We start from the raw sequence: 17601 nt of genomic DNA, 5'->3' as shown, positions 1-17601 counted from the left end.
AAAAAAGAGAACCTGAATTCACTTACTGACTTTCTTTTCACTTACTGACTTGAGCTTTTCAGACACAGTAGAGTTAACATCCACCAAAAGCCCTATGGACGAGCAGTCACAGAACACACTCACTCTGATGAACGGACGTCCTCATCAAGAGATGAGTTGTGTCTGCTCTAGGATACTTGCTTGTGTCTGTGATTATTTGCGAGTAGAGGCAGTTGAATTAGTATTCGAGGCTTTATTTCCTTTGGTCTTCTGAGAAGTGAATATTCTTCTTTCCCTTGTATAGTCTTCAGCCTGTCTTGACAGACCACATTCCAGGTGACAGCTCTGATGCTGAGGAACAGTTACATAAAAAGCAACGACTGAATCTAGTTTCTTCATCAACTGATGGCACCTGTGTGGCAGCCCGAACACGTCCTGTGCTGAGTTGTAAGAAACGGAGGCTTGTTCGACCCAACAGCATAGTTCCTCTTTCCAAGAAGGTCAGTACCAGTGTGACGTGGTCATTGTTAAACAGTGAGCCAGATGCTCAGATAGAGATATTAGTCTCTTGCCAACTTTGGTTCATTTAACTGGTGTTTTCCAAACTTAGCTAATCACCAAGGTTTCCTGGGGAGCTTTAAAAAAAATGCTAAGTTCCTGAGCCCTGTCTCCTAGGATTTTGATTCATTTGCTCTGGAGTTGGGTCTGGGAATCTTGTTTTCAAAAAATGAAAAGCTTCTAGGTGAGTCTTCAGCCAGATTTGGAAACCAGTGGCTTGATATTTTTAATAGAAATGGGAGACAGGAAGTTGTAAGTTCTGCCACCAGCACTTTGAAGGAGAGTAATGGTGTCTTCTCACTTGTACTGATACCACTGAAAATGGCAATGTGGAATGTTTTCCTTTCAAATAGAATCTCCATTAAAATTTCTGAATTGATGTTATTAAACGAATGTCTTCCCAGACAAAATGGAGATTATTTCACAGCTACAGGAAGCTTTTGATTGCTGACTCTTCAGATAGCAGAGTTGGGCTTATTCCTAACTAATGAAATAATACTCCAGTAAAAATAATACCATGCGGTAGTTAAGTGAATTAACTTTGAAGAGGACAAACTTGGGTTTGAATCATGGCACTGCCTCTTAGTTGTTTTGTGATTTGTGTTAATAGCACACCTCCCCACGCCCAATAGCTCAGAGATCTCATGGTGTTGTTTTCAGATTAAATGAAATGTATATAATGTGCTTATTGGCGGGGTCTGACTGACAAGTTACTACTACAAAGTGGCTGTTACTGTTAACACCGTTGGTTTTGTTAATTCATTCACTCATTTAGCAATTTTTTTGAGCCCCCTAATAAGCTGTATCTCTTCTATGCACTGGGAATACAACACTAAACAAAACAGACGAAAATCCTTACCCTCATGAAATAATCTAGTGGATAGAGCCAGAAAATAAAACAATAAATGAAGTATATGATATGTCCTATTGTATTAAGTGCTGGGGAGAAAAATGCAACAGAAAAAGGGAATAGGGAATGCAGGGGAGCTCAGATGGAATCTACCCTTGAGACATATTTTCATTCCAAGGCTTAGAGATGTGAGTAAAAGATAAGAGACTGGGAAGGAGTGACTAGTGAAGTAGAAGGAAAACCAAGAGACAGCACGGTATGTGGAAGGCAAGTGAAGAAATATTTCAGAAAGGAGGGAATGATCATCTGTGCTGGATGCTGCAGACAGCTCAGATTAGATGAAGACTGAGAACTGACCATTGGATTTGGCGAGGCCAAGGTTGTTTGAGACCTTTGTGAGCAGTTTTGTTAGAGGGAGAAGAGTGCAGTTTTGATTGGAGTAGGTTTGGGAGAGAATGAGAGGGAAGGAATTGAGGGAGCATTTATAGATAATGCTTTTAAAGCATGTTTCTATAAAGGAGAACAGAGAAATAGCCTGTTTGATTGAAGGGGGAATCTTTCTTAAGTAGAGCTATTACATTTTATTTGTTGGTGAGAAATTGAGGGCAAAGGTGAGGGGTGAGGAGATAATTGTTGGAAGCATTATTATTTGGACAGTGGCTTTTCAGTGCTTGGCTTGTTTTGTCGTAGTATGCATTTGGACTGTATAACTTTGCGGTGATCTTTTTTTTAAAGGAGAGTATTAACTGTCACGAGGTACTACTTCTTTCTTGTCTGTTCTTCAGACTGCCTGAATTACCAAAATGACAGAAAAGAACAAGATATTTGGCAGGTTTCTCTTATTGACATTTGAGTCAGCTTTTTATTAATAGTTTTTTATTAATCTGTATTATTTTCTGAGAGGTTGAAAAGTTGATATTGGGAAAGCAAAGAAAACAGTATATTACTTTCAAGTATATAAGAAAGTAGTTTTTATCCATGCCTTTGATACTTTTAACAAAAACAAACAAAAATACCAACCAGCAACATCACCTCCAGAAAATAGCGTCCTATCTCTATTTTGGCAATTTGCTAAGCTGCTGTGTTATGACACCTAAGGGTATTATAAAATTTTTCTGAAGCATAGGGTGGCTTCCTGGGTTCTTCTTTTTAAACTAAACTAAACTAAAGTAGCAAGCCTTCCTTGTTGCTGTTGACGCTGGCTGCTTCTTACTCATGCCTGAAAACTAATATACTTCTGAAGGTACACATAAATGTTTAAAACAAGAGTGGAGAGGTACAAAGCATACAAAAGACCCTTTGGTTCTGATGCCAGTGTCTAAAACAGAGTCATCCCAACATTTACAAAAGTAAGCTACATGGAAAATAAGACAAAGAAATAAACTGAGTTTGGGAAATAAATAATTTACTGGTTATAGCAGAAATGCTGGAGTTCTACCAAAGTTGGGGACAAAGGCCATTCTCTCTTTGTTGCTCACTGTGTCATCCATGGCTTTTTGCTCAGTGATGCTTGCTACGAGTAAGTGTCTTGCTATCATTTTGAGATGATAGATTTGCCAAGGAAATTCATTCAGTAATTGTTTTGGATCCTCACTGTGGTCCAAGTGTTCTTCAGGTCACCTGGGTTTCATTGGTGAATGAAAGTCCTTGGCCTCATGGAGCTTACTTTCTAGTGACAGAACTAGGTAGCAAAGAGATTAACAGCTAAATCGTTTTCTGATATTGGTAAATGGTAGTCCACATTAGTGTAATAAAATTTACTTTCAAGTTTCTGAAGAAAAGAAAATCTTAGTAACAGGAACTATGTTTCTGAGGTAATTAAAATTACCTTTGTTGTTAGTCCCTTCTTCCCCTCTTCTCCGCCCACAACAGCAAAGGTGGGTACTAGTATATTTACCAGAGTACAGAAGTAAAAAACAGATGGATAATGCCAGTATTACTGGCTTACCTACATTTTAAATTCTCTCTACTGCATTCCAGAGCCAAATAAAACACTCACTTTAGGGAACTCATTCAGTTACTGTGTTTTATGAGACCGCCATCTTAGTTGAATCATGGCTACCGCTATATTCTGTCAAGTGTTACCAGAATTTCTGAAATTAGAATATAACTTACAGTTGAGATGTATTTGCAGTGTAGGATAACATTTCTTTTTGCCCCTAAAAGGCTGTTTTTATGTCATTGTTATCTTAAAATCTGACTACAGCAGAGGGTTCAGTAAGATAAACTTGTTGGAAATAAACAGGAATGAGACCTGTTAGTAAATAATGAAAGGCTTTGAATGCCCAAAATGTCGACTTAGGTTTTATCCTTTAGATTTTAGAGAATTTTTAGAGTTTTGAGCAGTGAAGTGTCAGAAGCTATTTTTGGGAAGATAAATCTGTAGGTAGCTTATGTTTGGAGTGGATTGGCACAAAAGAGACATGAGGCACAAAGAAACAATAGTAATCCTGGAGGAAATAATAGTCTAAAGACTCTAAAGCTCTGAAGATACAGGAGATTTTTAAAAGTAGTCCAGTCCTAAGAAAAAATCACAAGGGCTTGGTGAGTGAATATCAGAGCTGGGAGGACAGAGAGCTTTGAGAATGAGAGAGTGAGGTTATCTCACGGAAATCAGTAAAGCCCGGGAAGAACACAGGGTACTTTCCTGTATCACGATTTCATTGTAATGTTAAGACAGATCATTAAAAGTTGCCTATATTGCTGCTCATTGTGTATTTCATCACCTTAGAGGTTTAGTATGGTAGATGTTAGTAATTAGCTAAGTCAGTGAAGAAACACTCAAGTGGGAAATTTTTATAATAGCCTGTGTTGGAGTATAACTATGTAAGAGGACTGCTCTGGGTTAAATTTTAAAGTTGGCTTCTATAGAATTCCCAGTGGTCCTCTCTTTTTCTCTCATATTACACTTGAGATATATAGGCTATTACATGTAAGACTCTTTTAAGACCTAGTGTGACATTTGTGGTAGAGGTAAAATGACTAGTCAGTATTAAAAGTGAATAATTTGATCTCAAATTGGATATGTTCTTTATTGACAAGGGGGTTCTCATGATAGACTTTGGACGCTCAGCTTTTCAATATTTGGTAAACTTTTGGAAAGGAGCAGAAGTGCGTTGTGGAACATTGTAGTTCCTTAGGAAATAAAGCTACTGACAGTACTGAGAAATCACCCACTGCTTAGAACAGTAACCTCTAAATGTATATGGATTTTATATATGCATTATAAAACACATGCAAAATAAAATTTGAAAGCCTGAGATAAATAGAAGTAGAAGGAAGGGATAAATTAGGAGTTTGGGATTAGCAGATACAAACTACTATATATAAAACAAACGGCAGGGTCCTAATGTGTAGCACAGGGAACTACATTCAATATCTTATAAGTAACCTATAAAGAGAAAGAATATGGAAAAGCATGTATATATATGTATAACTGAATCAGTGTGCTGTACATCAGAAACTAATACAACATTGTAAATCAACACTTCATAAATAGATAGATATAGATGGAAGTAGAAGGTCTAATATTTTATAAACTATCCTCAAGACAAGAATTTTAAAAAAATACTTTGAACTAGTATTCTGTGATTAACAAGAGAGTGATTAACAGAGCCTTACTTTGATATTGGACTTCCTCCATAAGCATTGCATTTGGTTTTTTAATGGGAATTCCTTCAGAGAGAACTAATGTCATTACAGTATTAAGGAAACATAGAATTTCTTTGTGTGTCCAAGATTTTATCTCTTCATTCAATTCTTACATGTTATCTATCTACATTCTTGATATTTTGGTGATGTGAATGAGATCTTTTCTTCTGTTAGTGTTACTTTATGAGTACTGTTTCTTTTTGGGTGTTTGGTTTTTTTGTAATTGAACAGTTTTCTGAACTCTTAATAGTGTTTCAGTTTATTGTTTTTAATTTTCTCTTATTGGCAAACAATTTAACACCTCTTTATTTCTTATCCCTTTTGCTTGTCTAGATGCACTTTCAAACAGTGTTGAGAAATAATTGGTTGTAATGAGACATCTCACTCCTGGTTTGAATGGCAATACTTTTAGAAGTTCACTATTAATTTTGATGTAGGATAACTTCTTAAGATGAATTGGGATGCTTACAGTATTTATCATTTGCCATGCTCTGGAAAAGTTTAAAGATTCTTTAAAATGTGTTGGAACTCAAGGTAAAACCATTTGAGACCAGCATCTATTCTATAGAAAATTATCCATCTCTCAGATATTTTCAGATTTACTCATACACAATTTTATGATACGCATTCTTAATTTTTAAATCCCTGTGTCTGTGGTTAATATCCATTTCTCAGTCTTAAATTATGTGTGTCTTCTCTTTCTTGATTAATCATGTCAGCAGTTTTTCTATTGGTCATTTCAAAGATCAGTTCTGTGCTGTTAATTCCTTCTTCCTGTGGTCTTGGGTTTTTTCTCTTCTCTGTCTTTATTCAAATGCTGAGTTAATTTATTTTCTGTTCTTTATTACATAATGATAAAAGCATTTAATTTTCTGAATTTTCTTGTAAGTATAGTTTTCGATGGCATTCCCACAGCCTTTGGTGTGTGAAGGAAATGTTATTGCTATTTTTAAGTTGCGTTTGAGTTCTTCAGTTCTTTTCCCGAGTTAAGAATTGCATTTCCAGATTCTAAATTGTTAGTTTTTTTTAAGCTTTTGTTATTAATTACTGATTTTTATAGCGTTTAGGTCAAAGTGATATTTCTGTAGTTTAGGCTTATATTATGGTATAGTGTTGTTGTTTTTTTTTAAGTTATTGGTGTCTAGTATAGTCTTCTGTAATTATATCCTCTTAGTGACTCTGGGTCCTGTCTCTAATAGTTGTTTTTGCCTACAATGTTTAGTGTATGTGTTTTTCTTATCCGTTTACTTTCAACATTGTGTTTTCTGTGTGCATTTTGAATCATAAAAGATTTAGGGTGTTTTGGTCTATTTATTAATCTCAAATTTTTTATTTTAATGAGGATTTTATTAAACAGGATAGTTTTTAGTTTTATAATTAGTTTTGAAACTAGATTTAAAGGCTTATTTTGTTTGTAACATTTCATTGTTTACCAGCAGCCTTTTTATATCTTCATATGCCCATTTATTGAGTTCTTAGTTTGGATTTGTGGTCTTTCAGTGATTTGAGCAACAGTTCGACCATGTTTCAGGTTTTTAGATCATAACCTTTATCCCTTAAAACTCTGTTCCATGTCTTTTGGTGGGAGGAGGAGAGCAATTGTTTATTCTGTTTTGTCGTAGAATTAGACTGATGCCAGTCTTAGTTTCTTTCCTTCATATTGGTAACTGATTCTACTCTTTGCTGTCCAATATGGTAGCCACTATCTACATATAGCTATTTAAAATTAAGACAAAAAAATTTTGTATCTCACTCACACCAGCCACGTTTCAAGTGTTCAGTAGTCATGTGACTAGTTGCTACCATATTTAGACATACTAATACAGAACATTTTTATCATTACAAAACTGCATGAACAGAACTTTTGTGTTTTATATAGCACTGTTGAGTTTTCTATAATAGCTTTTTTTTTTGATGGTTTTTAAAGTTTTTTTTTTTGAAATATAGCTGGTTTACAGTGTAGCTTTGGTTTTTGATTCCTTAAGTTTGTAGTTTCCCCTCTTTAAGTATACCACTTGTCTGTTACTCTTTTCTACCCTTTTTATCTAGCTCTTACTACCTGCTTCACAACATTATTGTGATCATTAAATTAGGTATGGGAAGCGATTGGCACATTTTGAATGTACATAATAAGTGTTCACATGTTAGCTGTTAAGTTTTCTCTCATTGTTTTCATCCCTTTGGTTCTCCAGTTGTGCAAAGGAATAAGACAGTTAAGTTTGCTACCCACATCCTATTTTGATTTCTGTATCATCAATTTTTAGCTGTAGTTCCTCTATTGTAGGTTTTAATTCTGCTATCATGGGTTAAGATTCTTTTTTCTTTTTAGATTTTATATTTACTTTTTATGTCACCTTGTTGCCCTTTCATTCTACCCTGTTACTTTATTAAAAAAGCTATGTTATCTTTTACTCTATTGGAGATGCCAAAAATTTCATTGTTTTACTGAATTTGATTAATAAATAGTTTTCTAGAAATATATTCTTTCTTAATTTTTCCAGTTTGCTTTCTTTTCCTTTGTTCTGCAGTGTTCTACTTGTAGTCCCCATGCTGAGGGGTTTTTTATTTTTTCCTTCCATCACTCTTTAAAATGAGTTGACCTTTCTAGACTTTATATTTATCACTAGAAAAAATTTAGTAGTTTGCTATATAAGTTTCCTGTCGCAGTTCTGAAGGCTAGAAGTTTGAAATTGAAATCAAGCTGTCAGCCCTTGCTGCCTCTAAAGGCTCTAGGGAAGAATCCTTTCTTGCCACTTTCTGTGAGCATTCCTTAGCATTCCTTGGCTTGTGGCAGCATAACTCCTGTCTCTGCTTCTGTCCTCACGTGGTCACCTCCCTGTGTGTCTCTGTCTCTGTGTTTTCACGTGGCCTTCTTATAAGGACACCAATCATTGGATTTAAGGCTTCCCCTAATCCAGTATTGCTTCATGTCAAACTAGTTGCATCTGCAGAGACCCTATTTACAAATACGGTTACATTCTGTGGTCCTGAGTGGGCATGAATTTGGCTATAGGATCTGGGGAGGAGACACTAGTCTGAGTACACTGGCCAATGGTCCTTGTCTCTGCTGCTCATATGATGGTTGAATCCTTTTCTCAGTTCTAAATCTAGAATTGATAGGTGCTATTCCCAGTTTGATTCCTAGGTTTCAGCAACTTGCAACTTAATATATCTCTGCTCTGAAATAGTTGGACGTTCTTTTACTCCCGCTACAGATTTTCTGGGGCTTTTCTGTACCATTGGATTTATTGTGTGAAAAACTTCAGTTCTCTGTATGGAAAAACTTACTGGTTTACCTGCCTCCTCCCTTAATTTTTTAAATTTTATTAAGTATAAAGGGTGATATAACAAACATCTATGTACGTATCACCCTAAATGGTAATATCTTGGTTTTTTTACTTCATTTTTTTTAATATTAAAAGAAAAGGACAAATAAACAATGCTCCTTTTATCTTCCGTCATCTCCTTTAGCAGCTTTTTTCCCCAGAAGTAATCACTGTCATGAATTTGGTGTGTATAGTCCTGATTCAAGCTCTTATATTTTACTACACATATGTATAGTGAGCAAATGTAGTGTTTAGTTTAAAGTTTATATAAATGTTGTCATGGTACATATTCTGCAACTTGGGTTTGGTTTTTTTGATATGTGTTTGGTTTTTGTTGTTTTAATTCACTGTTTTCAAGATCTCCATGTTGATATACATAATTTTAGCTTAGCTTTTGTAAATAGTCCACATTTCTTTAAAAAAAAAAAACTGTCTTGTGGATGTAAGTATATCCATACCCTGTTTGTTGACTTCAGGGCTCTAAATTTTACTCATGTCTTGAGCTCATTAACTGTTCATATCTTCTGTATCATTTGGTCTGCTTTCTCTTTGTCTCTCTCTTTTTAAAATATGTTTGATATTGCATTGTGTAAGTTTAAGGTACAGTATGGTTGCCATTGTAACTTTAGCTAACACATCTACTGTGTCATGTAATTATGATTTCTTTTTTTTTTTTTGTAGTGGGAATAATTAAGACCTAGTTTCTTAGCACATTCATTGTTTATAATACAGTGGCATTGTCTCTAATCATTGTATTGTGTATTAGATCTCCAGGACTTGTTTATCTACTAGTAGCCAGTTTACACCCATAAACGGTGTCTGTCTTGTTTCCCCATCTTCCACCCCACCTTTCTATTTGGTTTTTCAGTCATACATATTCATATAGTTCCAGGACAACTGATTAGGTATATCCTAGTTAATGATTATTACTTCTTTTTCATCTTAGTTGCTTTCATCATTACGTTGTTTCCCCTTTGATCTCTATTAATACTTTTAGTTTAAATAGGTTTCTTTGGTAAATACTTGCTAGATACATCTTTTTCCATCTCTTTATTTTCAGTTTTTCTGTGTTGATTTGCTTTCGGTGTGTTTTTAAGAGGTGACTTATTAAATCCATTTACATTTACTCCAGTTACCATTATGTTTGAAATCAGTCATTTCTCATAATTTTTTTTAAGCATAAACTTTTCTTTGCCTTGTTTTTATGCCTTTCTGCTGTCTGTGGGGCTAGTTGAATGTTCTTTTCATTTGTCTGCTTTGGGAAGAGTAGGATTTAAGAATGCCTCTTTCTAAGTTTCCAATCTTTCCTTCTCGTTATCTATAGTTGATCTTTATTATCTTAATTACTTTGTTTTAAAATCCCTCCCAAATTAGTCATTTTTAAGTTCATACTTATTTACATTTACCAGTACTTTTGCCATCTTGTTCACTGTTGCATCTTGCATCTTGCATACTGAATACATCCCTTTAGTAGCCTTCCAACAACAGTATGAGTTGTAAAGTTGATCTTTATGTATTAAAAACATACAGAATTACATTTTGTGTGAGAATTTGGGTGTGTATATATGTGTATGTTTCAAAGTACACAGTTATATATTGCCTTTACTGTTGAATGATGGCTTAACTGTATATATTCAGGACTTTGAAGATAATTTCATAGCCTTCCAGTATTTATTGTTGTTGAGAATTCTAATGTCAGTTTAATTGTCATTTCTTTATAGGTGTCTTTATCTTCTCTCTGGTAACTTAAATCATTACCCTAACCCCTTACTTCAGATTTTGTTTTTGTTTTGCAATACCAAAGGGCATATTTTAGATATATGAATTAGTTGTTAGCTACTGGGTCTTGGTTTGCACCGTCATTTTGAGAGTTCTTGTTTGTCTTTAGTTTTGAAATTTTTCTAGTCATTATTAACTTTTTCCTCTTTTTGATTCTTTTTCTTTAATTGAAGTATAGTCAGTTTACAATGTTGTATAATTTCTAGTGTACAGCATAATGTTTTAGTCATACATATATGTACATATATTCCTTTTCATATTCTTTTTCATTATAGATTACTACAAGATACTGATATAGTTCCCTATGCTATACAGCAGAAACTTGTGGTTTATCTAGTTTATATATAGTAGTTAGTATCTGCAAATCTCAAACTTTCATTTTATCCCTTCCCACCCCCTTTTTCCCACCTGGTAACCATAAGTTTATTTTCTATGTCCGTGAGCTCTTTTTTATTCTTTCTTTTTAAATGTGGAATGTCTGTCTTTTGATTGTTGTGGATCTTCTCTTTCTCTCTCCTGTATCTCTTAATTTCTTTTTATACTTTGCAATTTCATATCTGTCTTCCTGTGCTTTATTTTGTGTAGTCTTCTCTGACCTGTTCCTCCTATGCATCAGGTTTCTCTCCAGCTGCACTTAATTTACTGGTAGACCTATCACTTGTGCTTTTTATTCAGAATTTTTTGTTACTATTATAAACATTCTTTTTTTTTTACCCTGTTCTTGTTTCATGACTTGTATTTCTCTTATCAGTTTGGAAATTTTTAATATACTTATTTTAAAGTTGTTTTCTAATTGTTCTATTTCTAGCTTATTGGGGACAAGTTCTTCCCCTTTTTGCATGTACTGGCTGTCTCTTATCAGTCTATATTGTTGTATGATTTGCAGTCTTTCACAGTGAGCTCATTTGGGGCCAGGGTGAGGGAGGTGTATTTTCTGTAGTTTTATTATCCCTGGACTATGAAAATGTCCTTTAAAAAGTTTTCCATTAGCTTCTGAAGAGACTTCAGGAACCTAGGTGAATTTGGAATGGCAAATTCTTAGCCTAAGGTCCCTGCACATACAAGGTAATATGAATTTGGACCTCTTACCTAAACATGCATCATGACTGGGCTTTCACTTTATCTCAGTTGGCTTTTTTCACGAAGGTCCCAGAGAAGATGTTAAAACTTCCTTGCCACTTCCCTGGCTGGTTGACCAAGATCAGCCTCTGCTTTGAGTTCTCCTTCTGTTCCTTGCATCTCGGAATTTCCTACTCCTAACTTTGGCAGTGAAAAAAATCTGTGGACTCACCAGAATAGATTTTTTTAATGTGTAAAATATAAGTATATTGGATTATAGGGACAACCAAGTGTGTTGAAATGGTTGTTGAAATGGTTGTTAAAATATAAATTTGTAGTATATTAACATGTACTTCTTCATTAATGCATTAAATTCCAAGATTTAACACTGTTATGATTTCAAAGTAGTGATGAGCCCACAGATAACTTGTAGTATCTGCCACCGAAGTGCTGTGATGAGTGAATCAGGAGAGCACTTCATGCTGTATCTTCCACTCAAAGATTCATAAAAGTCATTAAAGACTTACAAGTCTTTTGTTTAAAAGAAAATCTTTTATTTTCTTTCCCTAGCTTACTTGACAAGGTAACCTTGGCAAAGTAATACTGATTAAGCATGTTTATGAACTATAGTGATTCCAAGAGAAACATTTCAGAATGTTTGGTTTCTGCTCTGGAATCACTTGGTAGGTGATATTTGGACACTTGGCAGTACTGAAATTTAAAGTTTAAAAGTGAAACCATTACCCACCAACATTTTCTAATTAAAATCTCATTCTAAAATTATGAATAGCTACAGTAGATGTTTTTAAATATGCTGAAATAAATATAAAATATAGAAACTTTATTTGCAACATTGAATTACTGATCCCAATTTTATTTTCAGTCTCAATAAGTTTATAGGAAAATACACTGATAAAAGAGTCAAATGATTATACCTTTTCTTTTAATATTTGATATATTTATTTTAATTTCTATGCACATGTTATTTTTTAAGTTTATTATATATATTTCTTAATATCAATAGTCCTTGGCATTTTAGATGCCACATAAGAAGTGATGCTACAGCCTGCTTAACCATTCCACAGTTCATTTTTCACTGTTACATACAAAGTGAGTCATGAGCACTTTGGCCCAAATTTTAAAATCTCTCCCTGTTCCATTATCATCTTAGACTAGTTCCTCAGAGATCTGCTTTCTAAGAAATATTTACCAAAGTAAGAGTCTGCTGTTATTGTTAGTTCTTTGTATTGCAGGTTTAAGATTGAATTAGATATTACCATCTCCAGGGTTGTGGGTGATTATTGCCACTGGTAATGCTTTTAACTTTAACAGTGATTTCTTACTGTTATCAGAGGCAACTCTGCTCAGATTACCAACACACCATTAATGACTTTTAAAGTTTGTTTGAATCAAGACCCAGATAAGGTCCACATATTCCAGTAAGTCTTTTAAATCTAATTTTATAGGCTTCCCCTTTATCTCTTTTTTCCTTCCAATTTAAACAGGTTTATAATGTGCTTAGATGAAGTTTTTTTTTAATGTTTTCATATGGCTTGGGTTTTGCAGAGTTTCTTAAGTCTGTGGGTTGGTGTCTTTAATCATTTTGAGCACATACTGGGCCATTATTACTACGTCCTCAGATATTGCTCTTGCCCCATTCTGTCTTCTTCTTCTGGGCCTCCTATTACAAGTGTGTTGGACTTGGTCATAGTGCCCTGCATGCCTTTTACATTCTGTTCTGTAAACTTCCCTGTATTTTTTTCTTCTCTGTTTCTTTATTTATATAGTTCCTCTTAACCTATCTACCAGTTCTCTTATCCACACTTCCAGTGTGTCTAATATGATGTCAGATTCGTTCTGAGTCAGTGTTGGATATTATATGTTTAAAAGATTTTAGCAGCTATGAGACTCTTACTCCAGAGCCGATTCACCTTCTTTCCCTACTAGACATACAGAATGGGGGCTGAAATTTTTCATTCAGTTAGGGACTGATCTGAGTTGCTGCTGGGTTACAGTTTTCATAAGGCTTTGTTTCTGTCTGGTCCATTCTTAGGACATAGCCTTGTTTCTTACTCCCACTTTCAGCTAAGAGCCTGGTTTGATGACCAGTGCCTTTCCCCCTTGTATATCCTGAACTCTAATTCTTGTCTCATCACTGCCAAAAAAATTCTGTCTACTTTTCAGAGGCTTTCTGCTTAGATTCTTAGGCTCCTCCCTATCACAGCTTCAGAATTTTCCAAATTCCTTGGAGGGAGCGTGAGTACCTGATGTGTCATACTTAGTTTCCTGTTCTTTCTTTTCACTGGGAATTTGGCTCTTCAAGTCTCTAATTTTGTCCCTTCAGTTCTACAAAATCTATCAAAACCTCTGCTTATTTCTCTGTCCCCCAAAATTACCCTCTACCAAGGTACCATATTGTAAGCATCTTTCCAAAATCACCTATTGTCCACAGGAAGCAGCAGCTCCATACTTCCATGGTTCTTCCCTCTCTGGAATCTTGACTTCTCAATATTGTCATTGTTTTAGCCTTTCTCCTATATCTTAAAGTTTTGTTTTGTTTTGTTTTTGTTTTTTTAACATTTTTTATTGAGTTATAGTCATTTTACAATGTTGTGTCAAATTCCAGTGTAGAGCACAGTTTTTCAGTTGTACATGAACATACATATATTCATTGTCACTTTTTTTTCTCTGTGAGCTGTGTTTTGTTTTGCTTCTTAATCTGGCCTTTCTAGTTATTATCAGTGTTTGTTTGCTAAAAGCTATCTGTCATACCCCTTTTTCTTGTAATTTATTTGTTGAGAAAACTGGGTTATTTATCCTGTGGTTTACATCTTTCTGATTGTATCCCTATGGTGTAACTTTGTTGCCTCTTGGCATATCTAGTACTGTTTTACTGGATGCTGGACATTCAGTTTACATGGTTGAAGCATATGGAGTATGTTATCTTCCTTTAAAGTGGCTTTGTTTTGTTGGCAGATAAGTTACTTGAGGTTCAGTTTTTCCTTTATTAGAGAGGGTGTAGAGTAGCCTCCTTTAACTCCACTAGTAAATCGAGATCTTCTGGCAGAGGTCTTTTTTGAATGCTCCAGGCCACTTGGCTGGTGACAGTTGTGAGAAGTCTCCTTGCCTGTGTGAGCTCTGGGAACTTCAGTTCACAGCTCCTCAGTTGTTCTTTGCTTGACATGCTGGAGTTTCACCCTGTATATGGGCTTCTTAGTATTCAGGAAACTGAAACTCAAGGGGATTTCATGAAGATTTCTGGAGCTCTTTTCCTGTAAGAGTTCTCTTAAGAATTCTGCCTCACAGTTACCAGTCACCTGAACCTCTGAACTTCAGTTTCTGGGAGTTTGTTTCCTCAACTCAATGAAACCGTCATGGTCTGCTTAGAATCCCTTGCCTGCTGTGCACTCTGCAGTGTGCCTCCAGGCAGAAAGCCGGAGCAATCACAGACTGCCTTATTTCTTTCTCAGTCTTAAGCTGTGTGTTGTCCAGTTTTCTAGTTCATGGCAGAAGGATAAATCTGATCACTCTTACTCTGTCATGGCCAGAAGAAGTCCTGTAGTGTCATTGTTTTCTTCTGCAAAATTTTATCATGAAATTATTCAAACATAGTATTGTTGAATGAATTTTACAATGAACAGCTGTATATTTCCCCCCTCTAGAGTCTACCATTAATGTTTCACCACATTTTATCATATATCCATCATTCTATCCATTAAACTATCTTATTTTTAGTAGGTTAAGAATCAGTGATGTTCCTCTGTCCCCTGTATTTCCTGAAAACTGGTGGTTGGATATAGAGACTTGAACAAATTTAAGTTTGAGGTTTGGCAATTTTAACTTACATCAGAAGACATGTAATGTCTTGTCTCTCTCTTTATTTTATTTTTAATTTTTTAACATTTTTTTGTTGAGTTATAGTCATTTTACAATGTTGTGTCAAAGTCTTGTCTCTCTTTTTGTGTTAGCAGCTGCTGGTGGTCATTCCCTGACCCTATTGTTTCATTAGGAGTTGAAGTGATATTCTACTTGTACAATTTCTATTTTACTTACTAGCTAGACTCTACTATGCTCTTTTCTACTATTGGTTTACCCTGAGGTATAGTTTGTACAGAAAAAAAGCATGATTTGTATTTATTTCCTTTTACTCCCAATTTTCAAATAATAAGTTGATTTCCTGTCATCTTCCAAGGGCAATCAGTGAAGTCTTTGGAGGGGGGCAGTATGTATGATTATGAAGTCATTGATTTAAACATTTGAGTTACTCAAGCCATTGAAATCCTTTCTGATGCTCAAATTGTCATTTTTGATTAGTGGAAGTTTCTTCAAGCTTGCTGTTTTGAGTCCTTTTGCCTTGACTGCAGTAGCTTTAAGAGCTTTCTTCTTTCTTGCCATTAATATTTAATAGAAATCTGTGCTTTGAATTTTACTAAGAGGGATGACCATAATTTGAGCACTATGGTTTTCAACGATTTTTGACCACTCCTGCCCCCACCCTATTCCACCCCCCAACATTTGACAGTATCTGTAGTCATTTTTAGTTGTTACAAAACAGGAGAGGAGGGTGCTACTTGCACTATGAATAGAAGCCAAGGATGTTGCTGCTTATCTGCAGTGTACAGGACAGCTCCTCACAACAAAGAATTACCAGCTCGAAGGGTCAGTGATGGTGTTGTTGAGAAACATCACATATACTAGTTTAGCTGGCATTTGTGTAGTGTTTTAACAGTTTGTGAAGTCATATTACATCTCCTACAGTCTCATGAAGTTGGCATTATTGATCCTTTATTAACAGATGAGTAAATCTGAGGAGTTCATACGATTAGCAAGAAACTAGAATTTGATGTCTATGGTCTTTATGATTATATTCTTTCTTCCCTTCTTCCATTAAATGAAAATAGTGTACATTGTATGACTATAGGAATGACACAGTTGAAACCAGACACTGTTCTTAGTGATTTTATCCTCAAAACAGTCTTATTAGATAGGCAGGCATTATTATGGATGAAGCCATCAAGTAATTTGTGGCCATACAGCTAGTAAGTAGCAGAGTTAGGCTCAAACCCAGACAGCCTGGTCCCATATCCCACACTTTTAACTTCCTTATAGTCCCTTGCAATTTTTTTTTTATATAATTTAAAGGGGAGAGGGTATAGCTCAGTGGTAGAGTATATGCTTAGCGTGCATGAGGTCCTGAGTTCAGTCCCTAGTACCTCCATTAAAATAAATTAATTAAACTTAATTACACCCCCCCCCAAAAGACTGGGACAGATTATAGCTCAGTAGTAAAGTATACACCTAGTATGCACAAGGTCTTGGGTTCAGTTCTCAGTACCTTCATCAGATAAACCTGATTACCCCCCCCCCAAATCCTCCACAATTTAAGCATAATGTTTGTTTTATATTTAGATCTTTAATTCTTTGGAGTTTATTTTGATACGAGGTAGGAATCCAACTTCCCTTTTTTTTTTAAATCCCCCTGAATGACCTCTTGGTTTCCTTGATTCATTTATTGAAAGTCATCAAGTCATCATCCATTTTTTTTTAAACTAATTCATTTAGAAATACTGCCTTTGTTAAACATTAAACTGTCATATATATTTTAGTCTACTTCTTTTTGTTTAGTTTTTCTGTTCCTTAACCAACAGCAGATTTTAAAAACTACTGTAACCTTTAAATACTTTTAAAATGTGGTAGGGCAAATCACTCCCTGTACCTTTGCTTATCAGAAATTTTCTGGAATCTTTTCCCCTTAGCATTTATGCCTTCAGTTGTAGTTTTAAGATTATTTGTTTAAATCCCATTTGCCTCTTTTCCACTATGCACCAAAAACCTGTTGAGTTTTAAGATGATAGATTAATTTGCAGAGTATTAATAATTAATAGCTTTAACCTTTGTGCTTAAAATTTCTAGTTAAACTTATTCTAGGACGTTTTTTGTTGTCGGGACAATAGAATAGTCAGGAATAGACTCTATTCTCTGTTGTACATTTCTGATAAATAAAAGTTATTTATAAGAAGATGGCATTTGAGAAAAAGACGTGAAATCAGGAAATGACCATGTTGCTAATAGAAGAGCCAAGTGAAAGGCCCATGATCTGGAAGTTTGCATGCCATGTTGGGGAAATAACAAGGAAGTCAGAGGAACTGGCAGTGTGAGCTAGGAGAAAAGCAGGAAGTAAAAGGAAATGAGATCAGAGAAGAGACAGAGGTGACAGATGGTATAGGGCTTTGTGTGCACCACTGCAAGAACTTGGCTTGTATTCCTCAAGAGCTGAGGAGCCTTTTGGAAGGTTATGAGCAGAGGACTGGCATGATCTGACTGAAGTTGTAAAACAAGATTATACCAACTACTGTGTTGAATAATTGGAAGGAAGGGCAAGTAGGAAGACCAGTTAGG

The 17601-nt window shown here is 35.1% G+C and overlaps 1 protein-coding gene across 3 annotated transcripts in view; it reads left to right on the top strand.

Moving 5' to 3' along the window:
- The window catches only part of KANSL1 (KAT8 regulatory NSL complex subunit 1), a 163511-nt gene that overhangs the window by 125482 nt on the left and 20428 nt on the right, over positions 1-17601 (top strand). For all 3 annotated transcript variants that reach the window (XM_015235177.3, XM_031685559.2, XM_015235176.3), the window contains one exon: positions 284-479. In XM_015235177.3, coding sequence (XP_015090663.1) covers positions 284-479 — 196 coding nt within the window. The remainder of the gene's footprint in view (positions 1-283; positions 480-17601) is intronic.

The sequence above is a fragment of the Vicugna pacos genome, chromosome 16, assembly GCF_048564905.1.
Source record: "Vicugna pacos chromosome 16, VicPac4, whole genome shotgun sequence".
Classification (NCBI taxonomy): Eukaryota; Metazoa; Chordata; class Mammalia; order Artiodactyla; family Camelidae; genus Vicugna; species Vicugna pacos.
Note: the sequence above shows the minus strand (reverse complement) of the source record. Positions and strands in the feature narration are given on the sequence as shown.